The 26,286-nt window shown below is 42.2% G+C and overlaps 1 protein-coding gene across 1 annotated transcript in view; it reads left to right on the top strand.

Moving 5' to 3' along the window:
- The window catches only part of KIAA0825 (KIAA0825 ortholog), a 584,207-nt gene that overhangs the window by 219,488 nt on the left and 338,433 nt on the right, over nt 1-26,286 (top strand). The window contains 2 exon segments of the mRNA XM_030193391.1: nt 18,079-18,267; nt 20,205-20,435. Coding sequence (XP_030049251.1) covers nt 18,079-18,267; nt 20,205-20,435 — 420 coding nt within the window.

Here is a 26,286-nt window from a genome sequence, read left to right as displayed (position 1 = left end):
TGGCTAAGTGGGAGACCTGTGAGAAGCAAGTTGCAATAGTCTTAAGCGAGAGGTGATAAGAGTGTGGATGAGGGTTCTGGTAGTGTGCTCAGAAAGGAAAGGGTAAATTTTGGTGATATTATAGAGAAAGAAACGACAGGCTTTACCTTCGACTCCTCCCCCAAGGCTACGAGCTGAAGAGGCAGAAAGGATGAGAGTGTTATCCACAGAAATAGAGAATGGGGGAAGAGATGAGGTTGGTTTAGGGGAAAAGATAAGCGCAGTCTTGGTCATGTTTAGTTTCAGATGGCGCTGAGACATCCAGGCAGCAATGTCAGACAGACAGGCTGATACTTTGGCCTGGATTTCAGCTGAGATTTCTGGTGTGGAGAGGTAGATCTGGGAGTCATCAGCGTTAAAATGATACTAAAAACCATGGGATGAGATCAGAGTACCAAGGGAAGAAGTATAGATGGAGAAAAGAAAAGGTCCCAGGATAGATCCCTGAGGTACACCATCTGATAGTGGGATAGAAGTAGAGGAGGATCCACTAGAGTATACACTAAAGGTACGCTGGGAGAGATAAGAAGAAAACCAGGAAAGAACAGAGCCATGAAATCCAAGTGAGGACAGCGTATCAAGGAGTAGGCTGTGATCAACAGTGTCAAAAGCAGCAGATAGATCGAGAAGGATGAGGATAGAATAGAGACCTTTGGGTATGGCCAGGAATAGATCATTGGAGACTTTAGCAAACGCTGTTTCAGTTGAATGAAGGGGGCGAAAGCCAGATTGAAGTGGATCAAGAATAGCTTGAGATGAAAGAAAGTCAAGGCAACGGTGGTGAACAGCATGTTCAAGTATCTTGGATAGGAAAGGGAGGAGGGAGATGGGGCGATAGTTGGAAGGACAGGTAGGGTCCAATGAAGGTTTTTTAAGGAGTGGTGTGACTTGTTTGAAGGCATCAGGAACAGTCGCAGTGGTCAGTGAAAGATTGAGGATTTGACAGATAAAAGGGATGACAGTGGGAGAGATAGTGTTAAGTAGATGGGTGGGAATAGGATCAGAGGAACAGGTAGTTAGTTTTGAGGAGGAAATAAGATGTGTAGTATCCTCTTCAGTGATTTCAGAAAAGGAAGAAAAGGAGGCAGGGGTTGGAGGGTTGAGAGAATGGACTAAGGGAAGGAGAGGTGGAGGTGACCTGGTTGAGAATTCAAGTTTAATCTTGTGAACCTTATCATGAAAGTACTCATCCAGAGTCTGGGGGGACAGTGAAGGGGGGTTGGGGGTGAAGGCACTTTGAGGAGAGAGTTCAGTGTGGCAAAGAGATGTTGAGGGTTTGAGCCAAGAGAATTTGTCAACTGGATGTAATAGTCCTGTTTGGCAAGTAAAAAAAAAGCAGACTGGAAGGAGGTCAGCAAGAATTTGAAATGTATGAAGTCAGCATGGGCACAGGATTTCAGCCAAAGGCATTCGGCAGAGCGGGCACAGGAACGTAGCGGATTCTAGAGGTCAGCCAAGGCTGGGGTTTGGTACGTTTTACGGAACGGGGAATGGGAGGAGCGAGAGTATCCAGAGCAGAGGAGAAAATAGTATTATAGGAAGAGACAGCCTCATTGCCAGACTTGGATAACATAGTGGTAGAGAAGAGATTTGAAACACTGGAGGACAGAGTAGAAGGGTCAATAGCCTGAAGATTCCTAAATGTATTGGTTAAGATTGAACGGGACTGGGGAGGAGGGTGTTTAAGTGTGAAAGTTATCAGATGATGGTCAGAGAGAGGAAGAGTTGAGGCACAGAAACTGGAGAGTGAGCAGTTTGAGAGAGGATAAGATCAAGACAGTGGCCATTCTGGTGAGTGGGGGCAGTGGAGCACAGTTGAAAATTGAAAGAGGATGTTAAAGCAAGAAACTGAGAAGCATAAGAGTCAGAGGGATCGTTAGCATGAATGTTAAAATCCCCAAGAATGAGGGAAGGAGATGAAGGTTAAAGAAAGAAGGAAAGCCAGGCATCAAAGTCAGTGAGAAAGGAAGAAAGGGACTTATCAGGGGGTCGATAAATGACTGCTACTCGGAGAGGCAGAGGAGCGAACAGACGGATGGAGTGGACTTCGAAGGAAGAAAAGCAGTGAGACTGAGGTGGAAGAAGAGGTTGAAATCTACAAGAGGGTGAAGTAGTAGTCCGACACCACCTCCGCGACCAACCGGGTGAGGAGTATGGGAGAAGAGATAACCTCCATTGGCATAGGGCCGCGACTGAAGCAGAGTCTTCAGGGCAAAGCCAAGTTTCAGTTAGGGCAAGCAGATGGAGAGTACGAGAGATAAAGAGGTCATGGATGTAGGAAATTTTTTTACAGACAGAGCGAGCATTCCACAGAGCACAAGAGAAAGGCAGGGAAGAAGGGGGGAGGAGAGGAACAGAAATTAGATTGGAGATATCACGGTGTGACCTGCACAAATAGGAAGAGAGCTGATGTGGAGGACCAGGATTGGGATTAATGTCCCCAGCGGAGAGCAGGAGAAGGAGCAAGAGAGTACGGAGAAGAGTAGGAGAGGTATGATGACAGCAACGAAGACGAGATGTACTCAGATAGAAAGGAGATGGATGAATGGAAGGAAGGAAATGTTGAAGGTTGCTCTCAATTGGGGTTTAGATCTGCATATAGTACAGAGACAGGTTAGGACACTAAATCAGGCGTGGGCATTTTTCAAAAATCTCAATAAGCTGGAGAGCAAAATAAATACAGAAACTAAATCAAACGATTTAAATTTGTTGTAGAATTGACTGAAACTCAAAAAAATGCAGAAGATCCAAAATTTAACCAAATGAAACCTCAACTGCCCGGGGTGCCTATTGCAATGGCTTTTACACTCTGTTACACTCCTCCAGAGGTGCAGCCTGCTTGCGCAGGGTATGGGCATTCGAAGATGCAGCGGCCATCTTGGATGTGGGATAGGGCGGACATCTTGGAGATTGGCATCTCAGGTTGTGGCAGCCATCTTGAAGTTGGGCAGCTTCAGGAAGGAAGCCCATATTTGGGCGTAGAGCATCTCCTCTGATGAGGGCAGCCATCTTGGAACAGCTGCACATGTTTGAGCCTAATTCCTACACTATTTAAAGCCCTGCCACCAGTCCTTCCATGCTTCAGCTTCTAGTGCTTAGAGGTTGAGGTCTACGTCTGTGTTCTACAGCCGGATATCTTTGTTCCTGTGATTCCTGTGTACCAGACCCTGGATTGTTGCCTGACTACGCGCTGTGTTGCTGCCTGCCTAGACCTCGGACTGTTTCTCTGACTATTCGCTGCACTGCTGACTCCTTTACTCCTGGATGGTGTCTGCTCTCCTTGCCTGTCGGGTCAGTGGCCGTGCAGTCCTGGTGGCCGCCTGCACCTGGGGGCTCAACTCCCGGGGAACAGCGGTCACTTCCCAGCTGAAGCTAGGGTTTGTCTGGCTGCCTGACCGAGCGCGGTGTCACTCCATCTTCGCCGTGCTCAGTCGGGGCACAAGGGCTCACATTTCCAGACATAACAATGGCTAACCCCCCTTAATGGCTACTATCACTGGTTTCAGAAATCCTCTGAACCCAACTGCAAGGAAAACAACTCCAATGGAGAAAAAACCTATGCAGCCAAAAAAACAGAGGACCAATTATATCGTCAAACCTTGTAATATAATGAGTTATTGTCAATGTTATACTGAAAAGATCCACAATTTCAAAAATGCAAAATGCACAGAACGAATTCCAAAACTTAACCACCGGGTGGTAATCACCATATCCAAAATCTTCAAGCATCCAACCGGGACTCACTTCTGGATATTCCACTGTGACACAATGCAGTATCCTCGACAGAGGGACCCCCTGTTTCGTATCTGCCTCACGAGGACTATAACAGAAGAATCTTTCAAACATAGCTATGTTGAACAAACAGTCTGTGTTCAAGTTAATGATTGGCTAAAAGAGGGAAACTTGCTAGATCCATGTTAATCTAGATTCAGACCCGGTTATGGAACAGAAACGGACAAATGGACTTAACTAACTCAAACAGGAATCACACCGTAGTCCCAGCAAATCAGAAGAGCAGACCATTCGTACCACACAGAGCGGCAGCTCAAGGCTGAGCTAGTAGACACAGCTACACAGCTAAACAGAAGAACCATCCACGCACACTCAAATAGAAACCAAACAGAGAGGGCACTCAGGGCAGAGCTAGTAGCCACAACTATATGGAAGAACAACCCACTCGTGCCACACAGAAAGGCCGCTCAGGGCTGCGCTAGTAGTCACTGCTAAAGAGAAGAGCAACTCACTCAAACTCAAGCAGAAACCTCACAGAGAGGACACTTAGGGCTGTGCTAGTAGCTACAGCTAAACGGAAGAACGACCCACTCGTGCCACACAGAATGGCTGTTCAGAGCTGTGCTAGTAGTCATAGCTAAACAGGAAAGCAACTCAAACAGAAACCTCACAGAGAGGACTCAAACAGAAGGCATACAGAGAAGTAACTCGACAGGGCCACACGGCCATTCTAAGGTAAAGGGATCACACACAAAAGCAACTCAAGGCAGGCCATAGAGTCAAATAACAGACACTAGAGACAAAGGGGAAAAACAGGCCAAAAGAGAGAGGCTGCTTTTACATACACAAGTCAGACCGGGAGCAGAGCTCACAAGAGCCAGGAAGCAAACACAGCAGACAAAGAGTTAAAGCAGGCTAAAGAGAAGACTAACAAACAAACAAGCAATGTGTTTACCAGCACCCAACACCGGGAAGGGAACGGAGAGGCAGCAGACACAGCTGCATAGCAGTGAAATAATCAGGGACGAGGCAGGCATTGCAGACTCTCAGGACAAACTGACAAGAGCTACACGCGCCCAGAAACAGTACAGGCAGAGCTTGAAAACAAAGCTAACTGAAACGTAGTCCATTCAGGTAGAAACAAGAACTACACACAAAGGAAACAGAACAGGGCATACAGAAAGCAGGAACAGAGCTTGGCTTAAACAAAGAGCAGGAACAGAGCTTAGCATAAACAAAGAGCAGGAACTGAACTCAAGGCTGAGCCCTGAGGCACAGCTAACAAGACAACTAGTTCCCTCAGAAGCAAACACAGTTACAACTATAACCAGAAAAGAGAAATAGACCTGTTGCAAAGGCAACCCAGGAAAGTTTCCTGGGTCCTTATAAAGGAGATGGCTGATGATGTCACACTGCACAATGAAGCTTGGAAGCAGAAAGAACAAAGCGAGGCTTGGCTAGCAGGAACATCAACAGCAGGGGAAGAGTCTGGAGGGGTCACAGAACCAGATACAGAGAATCAGAAGGTCTGGGCAGAAAGGCATGGCCATGGCCATGACAGTATCAATGGAACAGTACTTGCCTGGTTCAGATCCTATCTTTCATGATAGGCAACAATCCACATTGTTTGACAGCAACTCATTGCCATCAAGGGCAGTGACCTGCGGGTACCACAAGGATCAATACTGTCACCTATTCTATTCAATATCTACCTTAAGTGAGTAGCTGAGCTGATTCAATCAATGAACACTCAGTTCTACATCGACGCAGATGTTATAGTATAAACTAAGATAAAAACCTTATCGACCAAGATCTACATGCGACCCAGAAAGGATGGAGCATAAGGAATGTCATTGAAAAACTTATACAACAGGTGTAAAGTGTTATCAAGCCAATATTGGCCCAAAAGGTAATATAGCCACATATGTGTATCTTCATATTTGAAAAAAAAACATCAAATGAAAAAACAAATATTGTCTAATGGTAATAATAAACATTCAAAGATCCTAAAAGATACTGAATCAAAAAGGTGTTGTTAAAAAAAAAAAATATATATATATATAATATCAAAAAACGTGATAATAAATAATAGTAATAAACCAATTGCAACAGGAAGGAATAAAGGAAAATAGAGGCTTTCCTCCTGAGTGTGCTGTACTAAAGCGCTATTCACCAAAAAACGAGGATGAGTGGGGAATTACACAAAATCAACATTGGGCATTGCAAACACATCAAATGGTGCCACAAAATGAAACAAAAGGACAAAATTCACCAGAGAACAGCAATATACAAAACTATTTGACCACTGTTTAATGACATTCCTTATGCTCCATCCTTTCTGTATCGCATGTAGATATTGGTCGATAAGGTTTTTATCTTAGTTTATACAATGACATCCATTCTGTTGTTATTAAGTTTATTTCATGATTGCTCGTTTGATTTCATTTTTCATATTCCATTATTGTTAATCTCATACAGATGTAATGTGATCTTTGTATGATGAACCTTTTTGTGTATCAATATATATATATATATATATATATATATATATATATATATATATATATATATATAATGCATTTTTTATGTCCACATAGATATACATACTACATAGGAGTTTGGCTGCAATCCCACCGCTCTAGGAAAGTATACTGCTTTACAGTATACCTAGGTATGGTCTTTATAGTCAAACCGCTCTAGGAAAGTATACTGCTTTACAATATACCTAGGTATGGTCTTTATAGTTATATGTTTTTACTTTTTAATTATTTATCTTTTATTTATGTTTTTTCATATATTTATATTTTTTTATTTATGGATTTTTATTTATATATTTGTTTATAGACCCCTGATGCAGGCCGGTAGGGCCGAAATACGACTCGTGTTGGGTCGCTTTTATGTTTATGGTTTTTGAATAAAGAGCTTATTAAGGACACCATCTGATAGAGGTGACTTATTCTCCATTTATTCGCTTGGCATTGATCTTCAGTGGAGAGGTTCCCTTCTGTTGAAATTGATCAAAATTGCATGCACAAATCTGGTCATATTCTGGATTTGCGTGCACAATTTAATTATTTAAAATGCCAATTGATGCTGATAATTGCCAATTAACAAGCAATTATTGACACTAATTGGCATTAATTAGAATTTATGCGCACAACTTGCTAGGCATATTCTGTAAAGTGGTGCACGTAAATTCTAATGTGTACTTGCCAAAAAGGGGGCGTAGCCATGGGCATAGAATGGGTAGACCATGGGCATTCCAAGAATCTACACACAGGGGTTAGGGTACATCTGCTCTGCGCCTAATTTAGGCGCCGGTATTTAACCAAGTTTTACTTGGCGTAAATGGATGCGCCTAGAGTTATGCGCAAGCATGACTGCTAGGCATATTCTATAAACCTACTAGGTGTAATTCTATATACTGTGCCTAAATCTAGCCACGGTTTACAGAATGTGCCTAGTCGGAAATATTTTTAGCAGCGATTTTTCAGGCACCGTATATAGAATGTAGACCTTAGTATAAGAGATCTAGCTTGTGGGGAAAGTTAATGGATAATAATTAACATGGCAGAGTACAAGGTCTTTCTCTGTTCCAGTATGCTCTACCTTTACAAACTGATTGAATCAGAAATGTTTAACTATGTTGAATTATTTTGTTTAAGAAATCATTTTCATCATTCTCATTATCAAATAGAAAATATTAGGCCCACATCCTGTTAAATATAAAGTAATTTAGTTCTGTCATTTTAAAGTAGTCTAACATTTGTCAGGGAAGTGCAGCATTACTTTAACTTCTGCCATGATTCTTATTGAGTGCTTCAGTGCTTTCACTTACCTATTCAAATACCTGTCATCTTCTACAAAGACTGACAAATGTTTGATCAGGATCACTATTTTAGCTGGGTTCTATCCAGTATTGAATTTTCCTAGCTGCTTCAATTATCACAAGAATGAACTGACAGAATTTATTAATCTATTGACTGACCAACCCCCTTGAGCTTCAGGAAAATATGTGCAAATTGGACCTTGGAAGTTTAATGTTTATATAGAGAGTATTGGAACAGTATTACAGTATGTTTAATAAGATTGATATACTAGTCTCCTAGTCTTATAAATAAAAAGGAATGTAATGATGGGCTGCTATTTACACAATGGATTTCACTTAGATATTAATGATTCTGGCTCGTAGCCTCTTATGGGTTACCTTGGTGGCTTTGCATATTGTAGTGTAAGAACTGCAAACCAAAGGAAGAGCAGTTTTAACACCAGTATGTCTGGAAACTGTTGTGCATATGTAACAATCTTTTTATTAAACTTTATATACTGCGCAATATCAACATTAGTCAAATCAGTGTGGTTTACAAGTCAAAACAAACACAGTAATATATCACATAAAAACAATATGGAACAATAAACCTGAAAACACTTCTTTCACGTTCTATCCAGCCTCTATCATCCTTTCAGGAACAAATAAGTTTCACATCTTATGAACTTTTTTTCATATGAATCTTATGTGTTATGGTAGTCTGTTGAGTTCATCAGGTCACTGAATTGCCTCAGTGTTCATCTATCCATTTATATATGTATGTATTTATTTATTTTAAAACTTTATTTATTTATTAGGATTTATTTACCGCCTTTTTGAAGGAATTCACTCAAGGTGGTGTACAGTAAGAATAGATCAAACATGAGCAGGAGGCAATTAGAGCAGTAAAAATATTCGAACAATACAAAGTATGGCATGGTATACTACTTGCAATGACAACACAATATGTAGTAGAACATTATAATTGGTAGTGAAGGGTAAGGCAAAGTTGTAACATATAGATGAGTAAGAAAGTAGGAAGAATTAGAAAGTAAGGTGATTGATTTGAAGAAAGTTGCACGTGAGGTCAGAGAGATGGTTACATATTATCTCAGCTAGGGTAGGAGTGGATAAACATGTCCCGCTGCAGTATGTGCAGCCCGAGTCAATCCTTGTGTGTGTGAATGAGACTAACAAGTGTAGAAAAGGCCAGACGAATTTCCTATTTAATATAAAAAGTTTATTCACTTTTTTAGTTTACAAACTGAATACCATCAATTGGGTATTTAGGAAGCATTTCTTTTATAAGCAATATAAACAAGCAATGTACAAGAGAAATCAGAATGCTATATACAGAATGCTTAAGGCAAAAGAGTCAAAATGCTTACTACTTCTTTGTTCCACCCTCCTTATATACTGTTTTATGAATAATCTTCTCTTGACATTACGTGCAGGCTGTGTATGCAAGCTATACCATACCATAAATCCTTAATTTAACGCAGAACATATGCTGTATCTGTTTTCCCTTATCGCTCCCCCTTCTTGCCAGACTTTCTGGAGCCGTGCCTTTGGCTGATGTGTGCCACATTCTTTTCTCATGTCCCAGGAGATTTTAGTGTTGAAACAGCTAGTTGTAATCATGGAGCCTTCCACTCCTCATCTTTCATACTTTTGTTCAACAAATCCTCCCTTTGAGGACTGATTGTTTCAGGCCTCACACATCTGTTTCAGCTCCAGTCTGTTTCTTTTTACCTCCCTTCTAAATCTCCTCCCCCTTGTTATTTATGATATGCTGTGCCTGCAAGCTCTGCCTTTTCATCATCTTTATCATACGTCTTTCAATATCTCTGCTGACATATTAAAGTTCTGTTCATTCTTGATTTCAGTTACCATTATCATTTTAAAAGCATCCTGGCACATCTTTGCAAACATGCTAATACACATGTTACACAGCATTAAACAGATTCAATTGTACTAGGGTACAAAATTTATATCTCTTGAGGTATATAATTTATAGGACAGTGAGCTTCATCAAAGGGGAATACACTGTCATTCATTCTTACTTTTCATTAGCTGATGTGGCATTAAAAATTACACAAATTAAAAGCATATTCCAAGGTGTTAACATTCATCAGTTGTTACAGATCATTGAGTTAAAGTCTTATTGCAGCTTGTTTTATTGCCACACTTTTCTTTGGTGGCTGTGACATTTATAATCACTGTACTTCTTCCTATAGACCAATTACCTGTTACAACATTGTGCGTGTAATTGCACTTTATCGGGGGAATGTTTCCAGTTGTCATACTATTTAATCAGACACCAAAATGATGTCTGTGGGTACTTGTCCATAAGCAAGGCTTGCTTATAAATAGTCTCATTTGTCCAATGAAGTTTCCATCATCCCTTACACAGGTATTATTGGGATAACAGACATGATGTTGAGGTTTATCATTGTAGTCCCAAACATCATAGCTGGCAAGGACAAGGATGATGTCAGTCTGTGTGCGCATATAATACAGTCAATTAAATTCAACATTTTTGCTGCCGTTACAAGCCTGTTCTCATACGTATTCATTGTCCATCCTATTGGAAAACTAAACAGCAACAACAACGCAATATCAATATGTTCAGGGACATGGACATGTTGTCTGTCTATTCCTTGTCAACTTCAGTATTATTGATTCGTCGAATATCTGATAAATGTACCCAAGAAGTATGACCTTCCAGACGGGCAGCGGTCTGAGTAAGGGCCGTGATAGCAAAAGGCCCTACATACACAGGATCCTTCCATATTTTATGTGTAAAGTTCTTTCGTAGTACTAAATCACCTACTTTAAAAGCACAAACATCATTAGTAGTCCCTGCCTGTGATGCTACATTTGTTCGGATCATATCACTTGTCAGGTTCAACATTGGTTGTAGCTTTTGCCAGTACTGAGCTGTGCTATCAGTACTTGCTATCTGCATCGGGAAGAAATGACGTCCTGTCTGAATTTGGAATGGGGACAATTTAGTACGCCCATTAGGTTGGGCCCTTATTGTCATTAATGCTAATGGCAATACATCAAGCCATGTATATAATTTTCCCACCATTTCTTTATTGAGAGATTTTAGTAAGACTCTCAATTTTGTTTTTAAAATGCCATTGTAGCGCTCCACCATTGGAGGTGGGGCGATACACTGATACTTTCCTGTGTGTTAAACCCATAATCGTTTCCATTTCTTTCAAAACACTGTTATTAAAATGTGTCCCGTTATCAGAAATTATTCTAGACGGACACCCATGTCTTGGCATTATATGAGTTACCAGGCATTGTACCACCTCATGTGCTGTCTCCCTTTTACATGGAAATGCTTCTATCCACCTTGAAAAAGCATCCACCCAAACTAACAAATATCTTTTTCCCTGCACTGGAACAATCATATCAGTGAAATCAATATACCATTCTTTTGCTGGGCCTTCTGATATTGGAAGTGTCCCAGGCGATATTTTAGGACCTCTTTTAGGTATGTTAATATTACATACCATGCAATTCTGCACAACCTGTTGAATCAGGTTATCAATTTTTAAAGTCCAAAATCTTTGCTCAAATTGTTGTTTCATTGTATCCTTGTTCCAGTGCATGGTTGCATGCCACCCAGCCAATACCTTAATCGCCTGGCTCATTGGCATGCAAGGTAATCCTTCTTCCTCATTAAACCATTCACTTCCCAATTTCATACATCCTCTCTTCAACCATTTTTCACTTTCCTGTCCCTCTGGCTGCCACATTTCAATCTTATCTACATTCGTAAGTGGCCCTTCCTGTGTCTGTCTAGTATTATACAAAATCTTTTCACTTTGCTTAACCACCTCCGTTGCTGCTGCATCAGCCATTGCATTACCTAGTGCCTCAAAGGTTGGCCTTTCAGTGTGGGCCGGGGTCCACACAACTGCAGTTTTTCTACCTTCACGTTCCCTTCTTGCCAAAATTTCAAACAGCAATTTCCAATATGTGTAATGTTGTAGATTTTTACCTGCACTGGTTATCATCCCCCTAAGCTGCCATTTTAATATATGATACTGTAGTGAACTTGCAATGTAACCACTATCAGTATATATAGTGACATTTTGAGTCATATCAGTGTGTTGTAAGGCCGTAATAACGGCCAAAAGTTCAGCTTGCTGTGCAGTATGGTCAGAAGGGGTTTTATATTGTACTTGCATTATCTTTCTTAGATTCTCATCCACCTGCACGCAGGCAAAGCCTGCAACAGTCCTTTCACAAGCTCCATCTGTAAACCATATCAACCCATCAGATAAGGGTTCAAAAGTAAGACAGTGAAATGTAGGGATTTCTATAGTATCGATCTCACCCTCTTGATCGACAGGAAAAAGCAGATCTATCTTATTTCTCTGTTCTTTAGTTAATGGTATTATTCTTATATCTTGTCCTAAAAGTACTGCTTGATATTTTCCAAATCTAGTGGCTGTCAATGCCGTCTGGCTAGGGCTCAACAGCGTTTTAATCGTGTGGTTGGTATGTATTACAATAGGAACAAAAGGCATTTGTGCTCTCCATTTGCCTACTGCTGCCACAATAGCTGTCAATAACTTTGGTATTTCTTTCATTCCCTTTTCCACATGATTAAAAGAGCCTGACAAAAAAGCTACTGGTGTATTTACTTCATTATTTTGATTAATCATAGCTGCCCAACTTTGAGAAATACTGATACCTGATGCTGCACATAAAGCTTTAAAATCCCCAATAGTCAATTGAGTTCCTGCTTTTGTCAAATTCTGTACATCCTCAAGTGATGTAGGTCCTCCCTTGTCACGGGGGAAGGGGAGATGTTTAACTTCCAACAGGTTTTTAGTAACTCCCCACATTTGATTTTATCCATTCTCACAAGCTCTGCAGCTACATGGGTTTCCCTAAAAATTGCCTTTGACGGTCTGGGTGTCAATTTGAACAGGATTACCTTTGGTTTTTGTTGAGGTCTCGGGACTAACCCGTAGCCGTCCCTCAGCCTCAAATTATGTTGACAAATCATATTGTTCAGAGGTTATTAGAGATTTTAAATCACCTCTTTCCCCTATTAGCCCTACACACAGAACTAGCTAGGACTGTGACTAATTCAAACCAGATGATCTCTTAACACTGCAGGAATCTCACTTAAAAAAGGGTCAAACAAAGTTAAATTGCAAAGACATTCCACATAGAGAACTAGAACTTATTAATTAAACAGAATAACACATATTTTAAAATAAACAGAGATCAGAATTCCCTATAAGACAAAGAACTTATTTAAATCTAATCTAAAACAATCTTTTAAAAGGAACAAAACAAATTTCAGTTCTTCCTGACCTTTCTAACCTGTACACCCGAGAAATCAAAACCAGATGGCATTCCTCAACCTTCAGGCTGAACCACAGGCTGCTTTTCCTGTTCTTGCTGTATTTTTTCAAACGATCCATACTGAGACCAGCTCAAAAAAGAATCCTTTGCATCATATTTGACCCATTTCTCATGTGTCTCTTCAATCTGTTTTTTTTTCTAACGGGAATAATTCTATGACATGCTGCAAAGGGGTGCATTTTTTTTGACTATCTAAATCTAAATACAAAGCATATACAGGGGGCTTTTCTTTCTTATCTACCCCTTTCCCTTCCATTTTATTCTGACTATTACAATTTCTCCTATAGAGCCACAACCTACAAAAATATACTAATGCACTTAAACAAAGAAAATATACAAAAAAGAAAACTACAAAGCTAAACAAATATACCACTAATAAGTCCACAATGTAAGCTTACTCACGCGTCTTCTTATTTCTCTTTAGCAAGCACAGGAGTCGTCACCCGTATGTCCACGTCAGTAGGTTGATCACTCCCAAATCAGTAGTACACAGAAATCAGGCTTAAACAACGCTTGCTCTCACAATCCAATCCTGTAAAAAACTTCCTTAACAACAAACACTTAATTTGTCATTCGTCTCGCCTTCTCTTTTCCGTGTGCGGCATAAATCTTCAGTCCTGCCGCGGTCGCCACTTTTGTAGAAAAGGCCAGACGAATTTCCTATTTAATATAAAAAGTTTATTCACTTTTTTACCGTGTTTCCCCGAAAATAGGACATCCTCCGAAAGTAAGACCTAGTAGAGGTCTTGCTTAAATTTGAAAATATAAGGCATCCCCCGAAAATAAGACCTAGCAGGGGAGGCCTTATTTTTCGGGGAAACATCGGGGTCACCCCCCCACCCGAGATCGCCGGCTCCCCCCCTCGATCAGCGGCTCCCCCCGCCCTCAGTCACTCCCGGAACCAACCTCTTAACCGCTTCCTTTCACCTTCGCACTCGCCGCAAGCAGCAGGGCTGGCCACTCCTTCCTTCCGTGTCCCGCCCTCGTCTGACGTTACGTTACGTCAGGCGAGGGCGGGACACGGAAGGAAGGAGTGGCCTGCCCTGCTGCTTGCGGCGAGTGCGAAGATGAATGGTGAAAGGAAGCATTTAAGAGGTTAGTTACTTCCGGGAGCGACTGAGGGCAGGGGGAGCCACCGATCGAGGAGAGGAGCCGGCGATCTCGGGGGGGGGGGGGAGTGACCCCGATGTTTCCCCGAAAAATAAGGCCTCCCCTGAAAATAAGACCTAGCAGGTCTTGGGGAGCAAAATTTAATATAAGACAGTGTCTTATTTTCGGGGAAACACGGTAGTTTACAAACTGAATACCATCAATTGGGTATTTAGGAAGCATTTCTTTTATAAGCAATATAAACAAGCAATGTACAAGAGAAATCAGAATGCTATATACAGAATGCTTAAGGCAAAAGAGTCAAAATGCTTACTACTTCTTTGTTCCACCCTCCTTATATACTGTTTTATGAATAATCTTCTCTTGACATTACGTGCAGGCTGTGTATGCAAGCTATACCATACCATAAATCCTTAATTTAACGCAAAACATATGCTGTATCTGTTTTCCCTTATCGCTCCCCCTTCTTGCCAGACTTTCTGGAGCCGTGCCTTTGGCTGATGTGTGCCACATTCTTTTCTCATGTCCCAGGAGATTTTAGTGTTGAAACAGCTAGTTGTAATCATGGAGCCTTCCACTCCTCATCTTTCATACTTTTGTTCAACACAAGTTAGTTACTTCTTCCGTTAAAGGCTTGGTTGAAGAGCCAAGCTTTCACCTGCTTCTTAAAGTAGAGGTAGTCTTGTGTTAAGTGGAGCCTTTCAGGAAATACATTTCATAGTGTGGGGGGCTACTCCGGAGAAGGCTCGCTTGCGGGTATCACATCTTGAAATGTCTTTTGGAGAGGGTGTGGTTAGTGAAAGTCCTTGGGAGGACCTTAGTGTCCTTGGCAGTGTGTGGAGGATCAACCTATTCTTCAGATACTTGGGGCCATTTCCTTTCAGGGCCTTGAAGATCAGATATAGAGTTTTAAATTTAGCCCTGTATTATACTGTAGCCAATGAAGTTTTTGCATATATACCCTCTTCTTGGAAAATCCAATCAAGATGGTGTACATATTACTACAACAATACAAAAGCGAAAAGAAATTTTAAAATATAGTGATCAGGATGAAACTGAAAACATTTTAGGCCCTTTTGGAATAATAACAAGGATATTTCACCTTTTAGTTCCTGAGGAAGTCTTTTCCACCCTAAAAGTCTTCCTCATCCAGACCTCCTTTTTCATTACATCTTTACCCAGATATATTAATCTGTTCTTCTGGGTTGATCTCGAAGGACGATTAGAATCATACTGATGTATACATTCGTAAAAGACTTTTGGGGCCCTGTTTACAAGGGCGCTAACAAACGCTAACGCACCTTTGTAAACATGACCCTTTGTGTTTGATGGCTCATAACTTTAAAAGTCAAAAACAATAACAAACACACATTGCTTCCTAATTGGTAACAAGTGTAGCTCTCTTAATAACAGAGCCATGTCCTGTTAAATACCTGCCAATCACATTCTAAACCACCTGTAGCCTTTTTATCAATCTGTCAGACAATCCAACATAAAAACTAATGCAATAGTCCAAATAATTTATAATCATATCTTGTCCTGTTATTTTCAACAAAGTAATCTTGGCATAAACCTGACCTACTACCTGAAATATCTGCTGCTGACCAATATCATTGTCCTCTAATACCACCCCTCATGGTTTTAAAGAAGAAGCATGCAGCAACTCCTTTACCCCAAAATTAACTTGTAAACTAAAAGTCTTGCCAGTTTATATCTCCAAAACATAAAATAGCTGTTTTTGACACATCCCAAACCAATCTGCTTTCTAAAAACAAAGCACTCACTCTTTCCATACCTAAGGAAATTATCAACTGCTGATCCTGACTGTCACCTTCTATGAATAATAAAAACTGCAGGGTTAATATTCAAAGAGATTTTGGCCATTAAAATCGCTTCTCCGAGGCTAACTGGATGTATTCAGTGGCACTTAGCTGAATAGTGTGGCTGAATGTGCCCAATTAGTGCCTGAGCTGATCACAGCTATTTTGTGGTGGTCTGGGAGTGGAGTCAGCACTTATACAGTTAAGTACCAATAGTCCACATAAGGTAACCACATAAAAAGGACAGCAGTTCATCATTCAGTTGTGATGAATATTGCACTTAACTGTATAAGTTTTAACTGGTCACATATACCTGGATATTCATTGCTGATGCCTAGACATAGCCCAGCTTTGAATATCCAGGGATAAAGCTGCCGGCAGCAAAAACAACACTGACTGCCGCTGGCTGAATTTATACCCCAGATATCATCCACACATGCATAGAAGGAAAAACACACTGTCTCAACAGTTTCCCCTAAAGGCAACATATAAATATTAAAAAGTAAGGCACTGCCTGATTACCACTGGGTACGCGACTCGCTAGAGGTGGGAAGTACCGCCGGGCTGGTGTGGTAGCCCAGCGGTACTTCCTATTTAGCGAGCGGTAAGCCCGCTTTGGGCTTACCACTGCTTAGTAAAAGGGGCCCTCAATTGGCCAAGGTCATTGCATAAATAGGGCTGCATTAAAGTCAGTCTTTATGCGGTGTCCCATAGCCGGTTAAGTGCTGAATATTGCATATAATTGGCTATGGTGTAGCCAACTCTCAAAACCCAGAAAGTCAGCGCTGAAGCCTGGACATGGCCTAGCATTTATTTCTGTGCATAATGCTGGTGGCAGTCAGGAAAACGCTGAGCGCCACCAGCTGAATACTGACCTCCTAAATTTAAAAAAATAAAAAGCAAACGCCATAAACAGCCCATTATTCTGTGTATAATGGACTCATGCAATAAACTGGAAATAGATGGTTCCACTGTTCTGTGGCAGAGAATAGTTTCAACAACCGCAGAAACAAAAAGGGGTTCGAAGTTTCCACAACAGTTCAACAAAAAAGAAAAAAGTGGAAAAACACAAGTTGTGTTTTTCCACTTTTTTTTTTTTTTTTTTGCAGAGAATAGTTTAACAGTTAACCATTTAAATAATGTATCTTCTAGTAATATTTATTGAACCAACATAAAGAATTATCCAAATATAGTGATGGGCATGAACTTTCAAAACCACATTGTTCCCTTATTCATGCCATTTCGTCCTCATGTTTTTTAAAATAAAATGATTAAGAAGCATAGAGGCCCTTTTACTAAGCCACATAGGCACCTACGTGTGCCCAACGCACCTCAATTTGGAGTTACCACCCAACTACTGCGAGGCCCGGGCGGTAATTTAATTTTTTATGTGCGTCCACTATGTGCGCCGGAAAATAATTTTTACTTTTCCTGCGCATGGTGGAAACCAGGTGGTAATCGTCATTCTGCACGCATAGACGATTACCTCACGGTTACCGCATGAGACCTTACTGCTAAGTCAATGGCTGGTGATAAAGTCTGAGACCCAAATGGACGTGCGCCAATTTTAGACAGTTTCCTAAAGGACAAGTCCATAAACCAATACTAAATGAACTTGGGAAAAATCCACAATTCCAGGAATAACATGTATAGAATGTTTGTACGTTTGGGAAGCTCGCCAGGTGCCCTTGGCCTGGATAGGCCGCTGTCATGGACAGGATGCTGGGCTCAATGGACCCTTGGTCTTTTCCCAGTGTGGCATTACTTATGTACTTATATTTTCGGCAAAAATTTTAAAAAGGCCTTTTTTACAAGAGCACTGAAAAATGGATCTGTGCGTGCCCAAAACACTTGTCTACATTAGCACAGCCCATTTTTCAACGCACCTTAGTAAAAGGACCCCATATTTTGTTAGATACTTCAAACTTCACATTTAGAAATAGATACAGTCCAGAAACATTTCCAGTATGTCATCTGAAATTATTTTGATAATCGAAAGCCAGATATTTTAATCTTATGTTTTGTGCCTACATTACATGAGATGATATTTCTGTTAAGTGTAGATCTCCATTTTATAGTGCTAATCATCATTTTACCTTAATATTTTCTAGTAAGTAAATTATATAATCAGATATTACATTATTGTAACATCTTTTTTTTCCTTTTCAGAAACTGAGTTAGCTAAATGTGAAGATGTAGTCTGTTCTTCAGAATCGTCCCATGGCAAAGATCCAAGTTTGACTGAAGCAATCTTCACTGTGTTATCTTATTGTATATCGTCACCAAAATCACTTGGAAGCATTCTAAAGGGATACAGGGATGAAGTTCATCTATGGGCATATATATGTAATAGGGAAGGTATGAAGATAGTTAAAATTACTGAAATGTCTAAACTGTTTTATAAGTGGTAATTATGATTCATAACTGTTTTTATTTTTCTTCTATCAGTTTGTATTTGAAAAAGATTAATTTCAAATATCATTAGAAAACACAATAAAATATTTGTCTTCTGCCTTATTTTTCATTCTCACATAGTTAGACAGTAGAAATCTGGACACCAAAGGAATATTTCCTTGAATGGGATACTTGACTAGAAGAGGTGTGTTACATGGAGGCATATTTTCAAAGCACTTAGACTTTCAAAGTTTCGTGGAGGGGCATTTTCGATATGACGTCTAAGTCTAACTTTGGACGTTTTGTGAAAAACGTCCAAAATCCAAATAGGAGAGAAGGTCATTTTCGAAAGAGAAAAATGTCTATCTTTTGTTTTTGACAATATGGTTCCGAAAAATGTTTTGTGATTTGGACATTTTGTTTTTTTGGTCCTTTTTCGAAAAAAAAAAAAACGTCCAAGTGCAAAACGCACAAAATCAAGCCATGGGATGTAGGAGGAGCCAACATTTTTAGTAGACTGGTCCCCCTGACATTCCAGGACCCTAGGGGGCACTGCAGTGGACTTCATAAACTGCTCCCAGGTACACATCTCACCATTGCTCCCTTAGTTTGTGTGCTGAGCCCTGCAAAACCCACTACCCCCAACTGTACACCAGTACCATAGCCCTTACGAGTGAAGGGTCACCTATATGTGGGTACAGTGGTTTTCTGGTGAGTTTTGGAGGGCTCACGGTTTCCACCACAAGTGTAACAGGTAGGGGGAGGTAGAGCCTGGGTCCACCTGTCCAGGGACTTGCATGCGGACCTGAGTGTAACATCTGAGGCTGGCATAGAGGTTGGTAAGTAATGTTTTTCATCACATTTTTGTGAGCTTGGAGGGGGTTAGTGACCACTAGGGGAATAAGGGGAGATCATTCCTTATTCCCTCCAGTGGTCATCTGGTTATTTAGGGCACCTTTTTGTGCCTTATTCTTAACAAAAACAGGTCTAGCTCAAAATGTCTAAGTTTTATTTCTGGATGGTTTTGTTTTGTTCCATTATGACTGAAAAATGTCTGTCTTAGGAATGCCCAAGTTCTGTCCTAAGCACACCCCTGAATCTCCCCCTTGAGGTTTGGATGAACTTGTGGTGGACTTCAGAGAAAAATGTCTAAAAATGGGTTTCGAAAATGCAGATTTTGATGTTTTTGTGAGAAAAACAGCCAAATGCAGACTTCTGCCACTTTTTGGACATTTTTCTTTTTTGAAAATGAGCCCGATAGTAACCTATGGAACTTTTGTAAGTCTAAGTGCTTTGAAAGTGAGCCCCATAGTAACATAGTAATTGATGGCAGATAAAGACCTGAATGGTCCGTCCAGTCTGCTCAATAGTCACACTCATTATCAAGTCATGACCATACCAGCTTGATTTCTTCATAGCCAGAGTTGCCAACAATGAATGTGATATAAAATACTTGACTATTGTCTCTCTTTGGCATTTCTGGGACATAGACTGTAGAAGTCCGACCGGCTCCGTCCTTAGGTTCTAACTACTGAAGTTGCCGTCAAAGCCCACTTCAGCCTATTCAAATTTGTCTTGTCATTTGCGGGACACAGACAGTAAAAGTCTGCCCTGGCCTGTCCTTACGTTCCAAGGAGTTTCTGTCGATGCCCCCTCCAGCCCATACTAAACTAGTTTCTTAGTTAAAAAAAAGAAAAGAAAATGCCCCCCCATCCTAGCCCCCACACACATTTTAGTTCAATTGACTATCAGCTTGCTGTCAAATGGGATTATATCTCTCTTAAAAACATCAATAAGTAACTTTGGTTGAGCCTCCCTTCCTGCTTAATAGTGCTAATTTAGCAAATATAAATTATGATGGTGTATGGATTTAGTTGCATTTTTTAATTCTTTTTTTTAAGTTTCTAGTTCTAGTGAATCACAGCCTGATGTCATTGGATGTCTGAAACAAACTTTGGTAAATTCAGTCAAGGGCATTGTGAACCAGGTGATTTCTTTAATGCATTTACTGGAGGCAAACAACTCTGACTCCCATCTATACAAGCACAGTTTTCCAGAGAGTCTGCTTAAAACTGTCCCAAAGGAGTGGAATTATACACCTAAACAAGTGAAAAGAAAAGACTCTGGGAAAAGTAAGTGAAATTAAATTCTGTGATATCACTAACAGTCTGTGATGGATTGATGGAGTTCGCCATAAGAAGCCAGATCCAGAAGTACAAAGCAGGGAAGGTGTGGCTCAGAGCAGGGAAAGGCATAGTTCAGGCAGCTGGATAAAACCCTTGATCATAGTCAAACCACAGAGTCCCAGGGAAGAGAGAAGCAGCCCTTCAGATTATGCCTGTATGTATTATTTTTAAGCTACTGGAATCCTAGCTAAGGTAGGCCAAGCTTTATCTTGGAAAGTTTGTGAGAATCCTGATTCTTGAGGCCTGGCTAGAGCCAGGGCACAATTTGTGTAGTAATGCAATTAGGTTGTACACACTGTGACTGTGGAGCCTCTCAGCAATAGGCCTATATAAAGCCTGCACCTGAATCCCTAAAAGCTTTCCGCCGGATTCTATATATTGCACCTAGTGTTCCACGGCAAAATCCAAGCATATGCTATAACAGTGAGCGTAACTTAATTGGCTTAACAAGCCAGTCAGCGTTATTAACAGCACTAATTGGCAATAATTTGAGTTTACGTGCATAACTTGCTAAGTGCCCTGTTTACTAAGCCATACTGTAGGCGTACAAACTTTTTAGCACACACTAATACTAGAGATACCCATAAGAATATGAGTGTCTCTATCGTTAGTGCACGCTAATTTTTTACGTGTGCTAAAAATTAGCATTCTTACAGCGTGGCTTAGTAAACAAGGCCCTTAGTGCAGGGGTAGGCAACTCCGGTCCTCGAGAGCTGCAGGCAGGTCAGGTTTTCAGGATATCCACAATGAATATGCAGGAGATAGATTTGCATACCATGGAGGCAGTGCTTGCAAATCTATCTCCTGCATATTCATTGTGGATATCCTGAAAACCTGACCTGCCTCTGGCTCTTGAGGACCGGAGTTGCCTACCCCTGTGGTTATGGGTGGGGAAATGGGTGTTTTGTGGGCAACAACGAAGGCAAACATGAGCCTTGAGGAACACCTGCCGTCACTGTCATCCAACCAGATGATGAAGAACTTTGAACAACCTGAAAAGTACAGGCATCCAAAAGAGAAAGAAACCAAGCCAACACTTTTCCAGTGATCCCAAAAGACAGCAACTGTGGTAACAACAATTCATGATCCACAGTATCAAGTACAGCGGTCACATCTAACAAAATCAACAGAAACCGATCACCCCGATCAAAACCCAAATGAATATCATCCAACATAATTAGCACATTTCAGTATTATGTTGCATACAAAAACCAAACTGACAAGTATCTAACATAGAATGCTGCTTCAACAGTCCAACATCAACAGTCTTTGGAACTGACATTGGATAAATTGTCTCCTGTGCAGTTGTGTGAGTATAGTTGCTGGGTTCATCACCCTTGGTATACTGCAGGGTTCAGAGATCAGAAGTGTGATTTGCTAAAGAAAGAGAGAAATTCGTGATTGTATCCTGATGCATTTGTGCAGCAAGAGTATTATTCAGCTCACGAGTCATATAAGAACTCTGTGGTGGTGGTAAAGCATACGTATTTCGATGATTGTAACACAAAAGCACCCTCACAGTGCTGTTGTAGAGTCTTTAGTTGTTCTGTCTGTGAGTGAGGCTTCCATTCCTTCTAGTCAGTGGCTGGCAGAATATTTTCAGTGTAAGATGAGTGTGACTTGATAAAAGTCTGTTGGTTGGAGACATTGGTTTATCAGGGCAAGAGTTGTGGTCTTGAGATACGGCGACCAGAAATGAATGCAATACTCAAGGTGAAAGTACAAACCGTGGGTACCCTTTTGCTCAAAGGCATACAATAATGGTAGAGGTAGGATTTGAAGTTGGGTCACTTAACTTTTCATTTATGATCCATTAAGCTGTAGTACTAGCCTAAATAATTAAAAAATAAATAAGATAACAAGTTACATGGAAGGGCATTTTTGAAAGTATGTACAAATCAGAGCATCCGAAATGGACATCCATCTCGCATGTATTTTCAAACAGTATGCAGCCTGTTTGAAAATACATAAGAACATAAGTGTTTGCTGTACTGGGACAGACCGAAGGTCGTTCAAGCCAATATTCTGTTTCCAACAGTGGCCAATCCAGGTCTCAAGTACCTGGCAAGATCCCAGAACAGTAAAACAGATTTTATGCTGCTTATCCTAGGAATACTGTCAAACACCTGAGGCCTCACTTGGTCCTCTATAATCTTCAAACATCAAAAAGTTGCTAACCAAGTGTTAAACAAGTTAGCTCTATAAATCAGCTAAACGGGGTAGAGTCTCATATAATTGGCACGATTGTTCTCAGTTCAACCTAAGGTGAATCACTCACTTGTGCTCATAAATTAATCATAGACACATCCACTGCCTCCAAATAATGCATTTATTATTGCATTATAACCTAATTCTTTCGTTTACTTATGGTTCCTTGCATGTTTTCTTATCTATGCACACAACACTTATCTTAGGCAGGTTGTGAGCTCTTATACCCCGACAGGTCCCCGTTTCGTTTCACTTTGTCAAGGGGGAGTATCACCAAATCTGTTAGGAAAGGAACAACAAAAATAAACTATAAAAATCAAACCAACCGTTCTATTCATTAATCTCTTACTTGTTTCTTTCATCACTTCATGCTCTCTTCTTACCAACTTATCAGCCTCAGCGTCTATGTGTGCTGCCTCTATTACATTACAAAAGATGGCACTGGCGTTTTTTAACTTCTCTAGAACCGGAAGCAGCTGACCGCTGCTTCCGCCATCTTAAACCCCTTATGAACTTACGTTAAAGAAACTTAGAACACACCTAAAAAACTTTGAAAAAATTGGAAAAAACTTTAGAAAAAACTTAGAAAAAACATCCCAATGAGTATATGTATTGAAACCCTTGGGCTCAATCGTATCTAATGTATGTATCCAAATTATGTATCCAATTATGTCATCCCAGGGTTCTCTATTATAACCCATATCTGTATATATATAGACACTTTTTTGCAAGATTTTGTGAAAGATACACCAGCTTACATCAAAGATACCACACATTTTCTCAATATATTGCAAATGGTTCAGATATCAAATTCTCATATGTTGATGGCTACGTTTGATATAAAATCATTATATACGATGATTCCACAGGAGGAATTGTTAGCCATAATTAAAGAGACATTGAATGCCCGTCCGAGACCACATTAGGTTCCTACTGGATTTTTACAAGAACTGATGGAAATAGCTGTCTTGTCTTCACGTTGGTGAGCCCTTAGGTCCCGCAAGGCCGAAAGACCTCAGAGGACAGCCGTGCACCCCTATCTTCACCCGCGGCGACCGCCGTTCACCGGAGGTTGAGCCCCCAGCTGCAGGCGGTCAGCAGGATTGCTGGAACCGTGGGGTGGACGGCTGACCTGGCTAGTGTAGGGAGTTGCGGCCAGCAGACACAGTCGTCAAGCGCAGAATAGCTCTCTAGACAGGTGGATAGCAGTCCACGGTCAAAGCTAGCACAGTCACTGGATAAGCGGCTAGCACTCTGTGGACAAAGATGGCACAGTCTCTGGATAGCGGCTAGCAATCTGTGGTCAAGGATAGCACAGTCTCTGGATAACGGCTAGCAATCTGTGGTCAAGGATAGCACAGTCTCTGGATACACAAAATGATGCAACGCGACCCGCTGCATAGGCTTCAGGAACAGAACCGGAAGCAAGGAGGTCCTCTGGTTCCTGGGTTTAAATATCGCGCCATCCCGCCCCCGGGAAGAAACCCACCAATCCGGCCCAGGGGAGTCGGCAGAGCCCTAGGATTGGCTCTGCCCGAACTCCAGGCGGAGTCATCGCCCGGGTTCGCCAATCCGGTGCGAGGTAGGTGGAGCTCCAGAGCCCTCCGGCTCTGGAGCGAAGGAGACGTCGACTCCGGCGCCGCCATTTTGGGCGGCGCGAACCTCTTCCCGACCTCCCCTCTCCAAGAGTCTGGCGTTTGTCCTCGCTGGCCGCCGATCCCAGCCTGACCCGCCAGTCCCGCAGCAGCGCCGGCTCCTCCGTGGAACCTCTCTGGCCGTCCTCCGGTGCCGCGGAGACCGCTGGCTCCCGCTCCCCACAGCGGGAGAACAGGTATGGGCGCGGGACGCGACAGTATCCTCCCCGGATGCCCCCTCTCCCCCGGGGCTAGATTTAAGAGGGAACCGTGCGTGGAAAGCTCTGACCAACTCTGGAGCATGTACGTTGGTCGCGGGTTCCCAGGAGTTGTCTTCGGGACCAAAATGCTTCCAAGATAGCAAATAGTATAGCCTCCCCCGCCGCTTCTTTGAGTCTAGAATGTCCTCCACTTCATACTCCGGATCAGGATTCGCCTCTGGAACTACGGTCTCCTGACTTTGTGGATGCCATCGGGAACCCCGGAAACTCTTCAACAAGGAAATATTGAAGGCATTATGCACCCGTAGTGTACTCGGTAACCGCAACCGGTATGTCACTGCTCCAATCCGCGATTGGATGGTAAATGGCCCAATGTACCGGGGTCCCAACCTCCGTGAGGGCACTCGGAGTCTTAGGTATTTCGTGCTTAGCCATACCTTTTGCCCCGGCTGTAACACTGGGGCGGGTCGCCGGTGGCGGTCAGCAAAGGACTTGTACTTGGCGGCTGTTCACTGCAACTGTTCTCGGGCCATCTCCCAGACCCCCTGCAGGTCCGTTAAGGTTTGAGTAACCATGGGTGTAGGAGATTCAGAAGGGAATGGTGCTGGAAGCCGGGGGTGTCGTCCATATACCAAGAAGAAGGGAGAGTCCCCCGAGGCCGAGTGGTCACTGTGGTTGTAGGCAAACTTGGCCCATGGAAGCAAGGAGGCCCAGTTATCCTGACGCTTATTGACGAAAGCTCGCAAAAACCCCTTCAAGGTTTGGTTAATTCGTTCGACCATCCCATTGGTCTGGGGATGGTAGGTCGACGAAAAGTGGGTCTCAACCCCCAGGGCCGCACACAAGGCTCTCCAAAAGCGTGAGGTAAATTGTGGTCCCCGATCGCTGATGATTCGGGTGGGCAGCCCATGAAGCCGGAAAATGTGTTGAATGAAGTGCTGGGCTAAGGATGCCGCCAATGGAAGCCCCGGCAGAGGAACGAAATGGGCCATCCGGGAGAAACGGTCAGCCACTACCCAAATCACAGTGTGTCCCCGGGAGCTGGGAAGGTCGGTGATGAAATCCATCGACAACTCCTTCCAGGGGGTTGTCGGCACAGGCAGCGGTTGCAAGTCTCCTACGGGATACCCGATTACAGGCTTCGTCCGGGCGCAGACAGGGCAAGTTGTAACGAACTGGAGGATATCTCGCCTCATCTGAGGCCACCGGTACTGTCTTGAAATTAAGCGGAGGGTCTTTTGGTATCCAAAATGCCCGGCCCATACAGAAGAATGTCCCCATTGCATCACTTTTCCCCGCTCCGAGGGCGGTACCAGTTCTTTCACTGGAACGACCCCCCCCCCCCCCCCCCGCGGCCGCACTGAGACAGTTAGGGTCCAACATAGGATGAATTTCCTCCATCTCCTCCGGAACCTCAAAGGCTCTGGAGAGAGAGTCCGCAGGGGTGTTCTGAGCCGCAGCCCGAAAAAACAGTTGAAAGTGAAACCTTGCAAAGAATAATGACCAACGAGCCTGTCGGGGATTCAGCCATTGGGCCTTTTGGAGATACAAAAGATTCTTGTGGTCAGTAATCACCGTAAACCGGTGCTCGGCTCCCTCCAGCAAATGTCTCCACTCTTGCAAGGCCAATTTCAATGCTAAGAGTTCTCTATCCCCCACCGTATAATTGCGTTCCGTGGGGGAGAATTTACGAGAGAAGAAGGAGCAGGGTTGGCGCCGGCCCTTGGCGTTGAC

Source organism: Microcaecilia unicolor, chromosome 2 (assembly GCF_901765095.1).
Source record: "Microcaecilia unicolor chromosome 2, aMicUni1.1, whole genome shotgun sequence".
Taxonomy (NCBI): Eukaryota; Metazoa; Chordata; class Amphibia; order Gymnophiona; family Siphonopidae; genus Microcaecilia; species Microcaecilia unicolor.
This window is presented reverse-complemented; position numbering and strand designations above follow the sequence as displayed.